Below are 8,368 nucleotides of genomic sequence, written 5' to 3'. Positions count from 1 at the left end.
TGGATGACTTGCTTCGCGAAAGCGGGAAGTGCTCGAACCTCACGATGTCTTCTTTCAATAATAACAGTTATCGTGATCGATTTAGTAGTGTCATTAGTAATTGCTCTCAGTTCGATGAACCAAACTTTTACAACCGATGTGGGGCGTGCACTCAGGAGATATCAAACATGATCGATTATGTGGTCTCGGACCTTCAAGTGAAGGACAATGATATGGAAAATATGATGTGTTCCATTGCAATTGTTATTGCTGTTGCTTCTAGTGGAATAAGGAATAAAACTTTTGTTGGAGAGCTCTATAGGTGTTTACCAGCGTTGAATTCTATAGCAGGTACTGTATGTTGATTCTCATTTTTGCCATCTATGTGTTGTTCAAATAATTACAAATAATAGTATGATCATTTATAAAATCATAGTTTGTGTTTATTTGAAATTTTTGCTATTCATGTCACTTTAGGCATCAATACTTGATTCAAGTACAACAATAATGAGAAATATTAGGAAATGCTGTTGTTCATTACTCAATCTCAAAGTTGTCAAAAACAACTATAAAGTCAATAGTAAAAATAAAAAAAAAAGATTATGGTTGTGGCTATGAAGTGGGTTTGTTAGCAACATTCATTACGAAATTGCAGGTCACATTTCAAAACTATACAGAGCAATGGAGCCATTATCTGGGCTTTTTGCGAATGGCTAAATGGCCCTATTATCTGATAGTCTATTTATTTTCTCGCAATTTAATGGGCATTAGAGATCATTATGATACTATCCCATAATTCTGTATGTCCAGTTGGTTGGAAATTTTCTCATTTTTTTTTTTCGTTCCCTTTCCAGATACTGCCTACATCGAGCACAAGCATAAGCGTAAGTGCGATTGCCAAACTAAATTATTTCTTTTGCTGCTTTTCTATTAAAGATTTCCCTCTAATATTCACTTATAATCTCTATCTAACGGCCCTCACATCAGGTAGTTACGTCAACACGATACTCGTGGCTCTTGTTGCAATGTCCGGATTGATTCTTGCGGTTATTCTCGTGAAGTTTTTGCAAAGCCAGAACTCTGATAAAAATTCTGAGAAAGACAATCCAACAGAAGGTATATTTTATCAAGGAACTTGAACTTGAGTTATTTAAATTGTAGAGGAACCTTAATAGACTAATACATTTATCTTTGTTACTAATTCACAAGGGAGAATGCAAGGAAAAGTGATCGATAAATGGTCAGGGCTCTATAAATTCACAAAGGCTGAGATCGAGAAGGCCATAAACTACGGTAATACAAAGGTGTGCCTCGGCTCGGGGAGTGCAGGCCAAGTCTACCAGGGTGTTCTTCCTAGTGGCCAGCTCGTAGCGATTAAGCACATATTTAAGACTGCAATGTTGGAATCTTTCACTTGGGAGGTCGAAGGCCTCTCGAGGATACGCCATGTGAACTTGGTTGGCCTCTTTGGCTATTGTGATGAGGATGGAGAGAAATACTTGGTTTATGAGTACTGTTCTAATGGAAATCTGGCTCACAACCTTTTAAGTAATCTCTTAAATTCTCCGAAAATCTCATTTAGTCCTTTTGGTTTTTTCTTATTTATTAATAGCAACTTAAGATTTATGCATTCATGGTGTTCTTGGCAGGGAATGATTCAGTTCTTTCATGGGCTACAAGAGTGAATATTCTGAGAGATTGTGCTGTTGCTCTGAGGTTTCTTCACACTCATCCCGATGGCTGTATTGTTCATAGAGATATCAAGGTGAGAGGTGATTCAACCAAAATTTAAAGATATCCATTGTGAGTTATGTTGCTAAAACAAACTAAAAATCTCAGCATCTTTCCACACACAAGAAGGAATAGGTCCTCCCAAACTATAGGTCAATTACAGATCATCATCAACCGAACTTTAGCAAGCTACAAGAACTGCATGAGCAACCTATCCCTCTCAATAAAACGCCAGGCCCTGATTCACACCACTTTTTCATAACGAGCATCAGTCTTATTAAATTCAAATTTACTAAAAGTTTCCTTAAGCTCATCTAAACGTTGAAAAAAAAAAAGTGGGGTGTAATCAAAAGTTTATTAATCAGTGACTGTTACGAGCTGGCGTGATGAAAATTGGGGTTAGCTAGTTGACTAAGACCTAGTTTGATAATGTGGTGGCTAAAAGTACTATTTTTATACTATAGAGGATCCAAAAATTCTAAAAATGCTTTCAATCTTTCCTTCTCCGATACTTTAAAATTGTGGTTGCAGCTGCCACCGGAGAAGCATATAGCCACATACTTCTCTGATGGCGGTTGCAACCACAATTTTATATAGGCTACGTGCTTCTCCAGTGACGGTTGCAACCGCAATTTTATAATATAAAAGAAGAGAAGATTGTAAGTACTTTTAGATTTTTTCGGGGGGTTTTCATTATGTACGAATAGTGCTTTTAGTCGCCGCATTACCAAACTAGGTCTAAAACTGATTATAGTTGGTTAGCCATTTACAATTGCTCTAAATTTCAGAAAGGTACGGCATGATTTTTCCAGTACTCAAAAGGTGGATTCTTCGAATAACACACTTTATTGCAATGCTGATTTGCCGTATTTCAGCTAACAAACATACTATTGACGGAGAATATGAAGCCAAAGCTCGCAGACTTTGGCTTGGCGAAGTTGCTCAAGATGGAAGAGAGCAAAGTTTTCACAGATGTTAGGGGAACCATAGGCTACATGGATCCCGAGTACATAGTTCATGCCAAGCTTACTTGTGCCAGTGATATTTACAGCTTCGGCATCGTGGCCTTGCAACTTCTATCCGGCCGAAAAGTGATCGAGTTGGACATTCAAGCACGCGATTCTCTAACAAAGAGGGTACAATCTATTTATAAATATAAAATTTGAATCCAAACATAGATTGGCAAGCATTCTGCATCTTTACTTTCGGTCCTTTTGATATCCGAAATTTAATGCGTAGGCAAAAGATGTTGTTAATGGAAAGAGACCAATCGACGATATCATCGACTCGAGGCTTAAAGGGGAGCTCAACTTAGGAGACTTCGAATCGATATTACAAGTTGCCGTTCTTTGCGTTGCTAGCTCGAGCAAAGGGCGCCCGACAATAAAGGATCTCGTCGAGGAGATGGATAGAGCATGCAGTAACACATCCGGCATGGTTGATCTAACCACCTTTCCTTCGTCAACATAAATTCTAAATGTATATACAAATTTCCACTGATCACTGTTTCTGTTCTTCTTCTACACAGGCTGCGCGAACAAGGAAAGTGACCCACATGCAATCCCTCTCAGTATCGCTCTCTTCGGAAATGAGTGAAGTGTAGATATATATGTAAGATATATGGCAAACATATACACAAGCCTTTCATTGTAAGTGGCTAATGAGTTAGTAGTTTGTGGCTGTGGTTATGAGAAATATGTGCAGAAACTACAGAAGCTGGAGGAAGATTGTCTTGATGTAAATGAGAATCGATCTGCGCGATCGTTGTATCGTAAACCGCTGTTCAGATGCAGAAAAGAGAGTATGAATGGATTTATTTATCTAGAAATTCATGGCTAAGAAAATTGGTGGTAGATTCTGTTGTGCCTTGATCATTTTGTTGTTCTGATGTATACAGCAAAGTGGTTTTCTTTTTAAGACATGAATGGATTGAACCAGTTTTGCGCAGGCCTGATGAACCATCTAATTTGGATATGCAAAATATGGTATTTTTAGCAGGAAAAAGGGTCGAACCAGGCTAATATGCTTTCAAAAGTACGAAGTTCTTCGTATCTTTAAGTTGTTTTCGATGACGGAATTTTTAGATTAATTTCATTAGACTTGATCTATTAGAAAACAAATTTTGCAAATTTTTTATATCATTTACTTAGTTACTGAAGGGATTTAAAATCAACCATTTTAATAATCGAGGGGAGTCATTTGTAAGTTTAACATTGCAAAAGTATCCAAATTATATAAAGTTTTAATAGGAAACGCTTTATACTACTATTATAGTGCACGTGTGATGCATGCCGTATTTGCAAATTAAATTAAATTTAAATTTAAAGTCGAAATGAATTCCGAATCTGTATTTTGAATTTAAATGGTTACTAGTAGTAGAGCCTATCTTTTAGTTGATTTATTAGATTACCATGAGTTAGGAAATACTCTTGTTCTCATACTAGAAAGGGAATTATTAGTTATTCTATTAACAAGAATATATAAGTTTCTAATAATTTTTCAACACAAGTAGTATGATAAATTAGTAACACATTTATTATTTTAAATAATAAAATATATAGTATTTTTAAAATATTATAATTCTTGAAAAAACCGTCCCTTCAGATTCATTTGTTTTATCATTAATATTGCATGAGGCTTTTTGTAGAAAGAGAGTATTTTAGAATTTAAGTATATTTTATAATTTATTAATAATAATAATAATAATAATTGCTTCTTCTCAAGGAGATTCTTTACGTCTGTTGCATGGTAATTTTTAGAGAAAAATGTACAAAATTTATCTAAACTATGGATCATTTGATTCAAAGAACTCAATTTTTCACATTTTGGATTTTACAACCAATCCTTTCAATTTATTTGACTTAAATCGGCCGACAACACTTTGACTTCAAAATTTGAATGCGATGTTTATCCTTACAAATTTAGTTAGTATATTTCATGTAATTCATATAATTATAAATTTATTAAACTAAATAATTAGCTTAAAATTTAAAGTTAATACATCGTTAACCGACTCACATCAAATAAATTAAAATATTGGACAATAAAACTACATTTCTAAAGTATTGAATAGCCGAATTGAAGTAGTCCATAGCTCATATAAGTTTTATATATTTTTTTAATTTTTTTATTAGGATAATTACTTATATACCCATGTAAGGTTCGTGACTTTCTTATTTAATCATGTTTGAAAACTAGTATTAAAAATACCCTTTTAATGTTCAAAATAGTTAAGAATAATCGTTATCTTTATGAAATTACCATTTTACCCTTTTAAATATGTGCTTGAACCATCAATAACTTTTCTTATTTGTTCTTAAGTTAGTTGCAAAAAGAGATATTTTGATTTTTTTTTATATATATATCATTCTAACAGCAGACTTTTCTTACTCGCCCTTAAGTCAGGGACAAAAAAGATATTTTAACTTCTTTTTAACTATGGTAAAAATTTAATCTGATTTTAACTTGAGATGACTTAACAGAGACTAACAGCGGAGGTATTATTGAATAACGAAGAAATATACGATGGGCATAATATTTGAAACAAAGAAAATAGAGATACGTCAGATAGTTCAGAAATTTTGAAAGATACATAGGCAATTATTTTTTCTTTTTTTGAGCTAGGTTTGCTCCACTATACGGACTACCAAGTTATTTTCAATGTTGCGGTTTTTAAATCAAGGATCAGCTCCATTAGACTTGATCTACACTATTGAAAATATTTAGAAACTAAATTTCATAAATTTTCGACACTATTTGGCAAGTGATCAAATGGTATCAAAATTGACAATTTTAATGGTCAATGTGACACGTTTGTGAATTTAACAGTATAAAATAATTCAAATCTGATGAAATTTTTATAAAAAATTTTTTTCACCATTTAGAGTAAGATCAGCACCTTCGATCTTAAATTCAAGTCTTTTATTATTATTTTTTATAAATTTTTTTATTTCAACCATTCATTTTTAGATTACTAGTTTCACTATTTAGTTTTCAAATATATTCAACAGAACCAATCGTCGACTCAAAAGTCGCATTATTAAAAATAATTTAGTAGTACAGAGACCTCCGTGCTACGGATAATATGACAGCTCAGGTCGCCTCGGTGGGCGGGTGCGGCCAGCGCACTGCCAAAGAAGTAGGTCCGAACTCTTTTTCCAAGTCTAGTCTGTTTGTGATCAACGCACGCCGCGCGGCTGCTCGGTCGGTCCCCCAAATATAATGATTTCCCCCGGCCCATGTTCTTTCTCACCTGTAACGCACTACAAACGCTCCCGTTCTTTTCCTCTAAACTCTACGGAACTTTAAAATATCCCGACGCTTTAAACCGTCCGAATATATTTTACCGATGCTTTGCATAAGTGTTGATATATACATAACGATTCTTCATTTGCCGGCGTTCTAATCGACGCTTTCAAATATAACACTAGACTATATTGGGACGTTTCTAATTAAGCATCGTTAAATTGCACAATAAATTGCACATCTAGTCCTCAAACTATAGGACGTGTGATACTTAAGTAACTTTTGGCTCGAATTTTTAGAATTATTATAATCAAATTCTACAATTCAATTTAGTGGACTAAATTTTAACGCATCGTTGATATAAAAGTGGTATAACATTTTAACAATTGGTGCATCATCAATTACAATACTACTGTATTATTTCTACATTAGTGATATATCATCAGTATTTACTCAACTAAATTGAATTATAGGACTTTTATCTGATACCTTGTTCATCTAAAAGTTCACAAAATCTCAATAAATTTTACTAAAAAATAAAATAATAACAACAAGACAAGACAAGTGAATTAATCCCATCTATCCAAAAGCTAAAATGCCTATTTTACGTCCTAATCTAGAGTGTATGGATAGTATTGCTCATAATTCATACGATTCAAGCGCATTAAATCCCATACTGTACACAAAGTGGGGACAATAACTTTGTGCTTGCACCACCAACTTACCCCATCTCCTACAATACACCTCTCTCTCTCTCTCTCTCTCTCTCTCCAACACAACCCAAATCCAAGGAGAGAGAAAAGAGAGGAGAGAGACACATACAACAATGCCTCTCCAGAGGGTCTTCCTTGTATCCTTCTCTCTAATTTTGAGTACTTATTTGGTGTGCATAACTGGCACTGAGGCTAAAACTAGTAACATGCGCGGTTATAATGATAGTAGTAGCAGGATAGGCGACCGGGAATTGGAAGCAGAGTTTTTGATGGACACGGAGGCGCACCGGAGGTTCCTGGAGCAGGGGAAGAACATCGACTACGGCGCGCTCAACTCCGACCGCCCCGCCTGCAATGCCGGCGCCGGCAAGCCCTACTCCGGCAACTGCGTTCCCGCCTCGTCCGGCAACAAGCACGGCCGCGGGTGTGAAATCTACGACCACTGCCGCTCCGGGCACCGCTGACCCGATCTTTGCCGAACAAACAAAACTTCAGTAGGAAGCTCCCTAATAAATAAGAGCGTTGGATGCAACGTACTAGGTTCCATAATAATATGGTAAAAACATACACTACTTACATGAACTATTGATCATTTTGATTTTGCTATCTAATCATTTAATTTATTTGATTTAGTTCAGCCAACGATATTTTAACTTTAAAATTTAAATATATCGCTTATCTTTTGAGATATAATTAGTATGCTTCATGTAATGCTCAAAGTTATATATTTATTAAAGTAATTAATTAATTTAAATTTTAAAGTTAAAGTATCGTTGGCTGACTCAAATCTAATAAATTAAAAAATTGGATAGTAAAATTAAAATTTTAAAAAATTAGATAGCTAAATTTAAATGATCGATAATTTATGTTAGTTCTGTATGATTTTATCTGAAAGGAGTGGTTGCGATATGTGAGATTGTATCCACTTTGACTGGCTTAAAAATTTGTATTGGTTGTGATCTTACAATTCGTACCTTTTTCTGATCGACTAGATTGGAGCCTATTTTTAAAATTTTTATCTATTTTGTATTGCTTTTTTTTTTTCTTCTCCTTTTTTTGGGATAAAAATATATGTAGGCACTCAATTTTTACCTTTTAAAATTAATATTTTATCTTTTTGGTTTGAATCATTGTAGCGAAGATATGTATTTACTTTTGGGCCGGCCTAAATTCTGGCCCAAAAAGGAGATATTTGGGTATGTATTCGTCGATGCATGTCGTACCCACGGTGTCGATAAAATATCGGCACAATATGATACCTGTGTTGATGGTGTGCCTCGAGACCTTATTTAAAAAAAAAAAGAAAATAGTAAGAAATTATATCAATAAAGTATAAAAATCATTGATAAAAATTTATAATAAAAATATATAATATTTTAAATATTATTATCTAAATTAGCATACATTGACACAACATGTACCGTATAGTACCGTGTTAATAAGTGTTCGGTACAATCTCGTGCCACAGTAGCCATTCCAATGCATGAGTTTGTACAAGTTTGTTGAACTTTTGTAAGCACAAAATTATCTTTTAAAATATGAGTTAAAGATATATAGAGTTTATGTAATATATCAATTTATTTTAGTAAAATTTTAGCTTTTAATTTAATAATTAATTTAAATATATAAGTTTATTAGATAATGGTTAAAAATAGAGAGTTCAACTTGAGAGTCATTTTATGGAGGGCTGGTATTTGCAG

The 8,368-nt window shown here is 34.0% G+C and overlaps 2 protein-coding genes across 2 annotated transcripts; both read left to right on the top strand.

Annotated features, from left to right (window-relative positions):
- LOC109722670 (putative serine/threonine-protein kinase) lies at positions 980-3,329 on the top strand. The gene is made up of 6 exons (XM_020250778.1): positions 980-1,095; positions 1,189-1,527; positions 1,629-1,744; positions 2,586-2,846; positions 2,950-3,147; positions 3,239-3,329. The coding sequence occupies exons 1-6, from the start codon at positions 1,005-1,007 to the stop codon at positions 3,311-3,313; spliced, it is 1,080 nt and encodes a 359-aa protein (XP_020106367.1). The 5' UTR covers positions 980-1,004; the 3' UTR covers positions 3,314-3,329.
- On the top strand, positions 6,573-7,632 carry LOC109722925 (rapid alkalinization factor-like). The gene has a single exon (XM_020251100.1). It carries the CDS (start codon positions 6,782-6,784, stop codon positions 7,130-7,132), a length of 351 nt encoding a protein of 116 aa, XP_020106689.1. The 5' UTR covers positions 6,573-6,781; the 3' UTR covers positions 7,133-7,632.

The sequence above is a fragment of the Ananas comosus genome, linkage group 17, assembly GCF_001540865.1.
Source record: "Ananas comosus cultivar F153 linkage group 17, ASM154086v1, whole genome shotgun sequence".
Classification (NCBI taxonomy): domain Eukaryota; kingdom Viridiplantae; phylum Streptophyta; class Magnoliopsida; order Poales; family Bromeliaceae; genus Ananas; species Ananas comosus.
Note: the sequence above shows the minus strand (reverse complement) of the source record. Positions and strands in the feature narration are given on the sequence as shown.

What these genes read in the sequence shown, in the direction of transcription:
- LOC109722670 (XM_020250778.1), top strand. Translation starts at nt 1,005, where the DNA reads ATGTCCGGATTGATTCTTGCGGTTATTCTCGTGAAGTTTTTGCAAAGC. An exon ending in TTGTTCATAGAGATATCAAG is followed by an intron (nt 1,745 to 2,585) that starts GTGAGAGGTGAT and finishes GCCGTATTTCAG; the next exon opens with CTAACAAACATACTATTGAC. An exon ending in GCGATTCTCTAACAAAGAGG is followed by an intron (nt 2,847 to 2,949) that starts GTACAATCTATT and finishes TTTAATGCGTAG; the next exon opens with GCAAAAGATGTTGTTAATGG.
- LOC109722925 (XM_020251100.1), top strand. Translation starts at nt 6,782, where the DNA reads ATGCCTCTCCAGAGGGTCTTCCTTGTATCCTTCTCTCTAATTTTGAGT.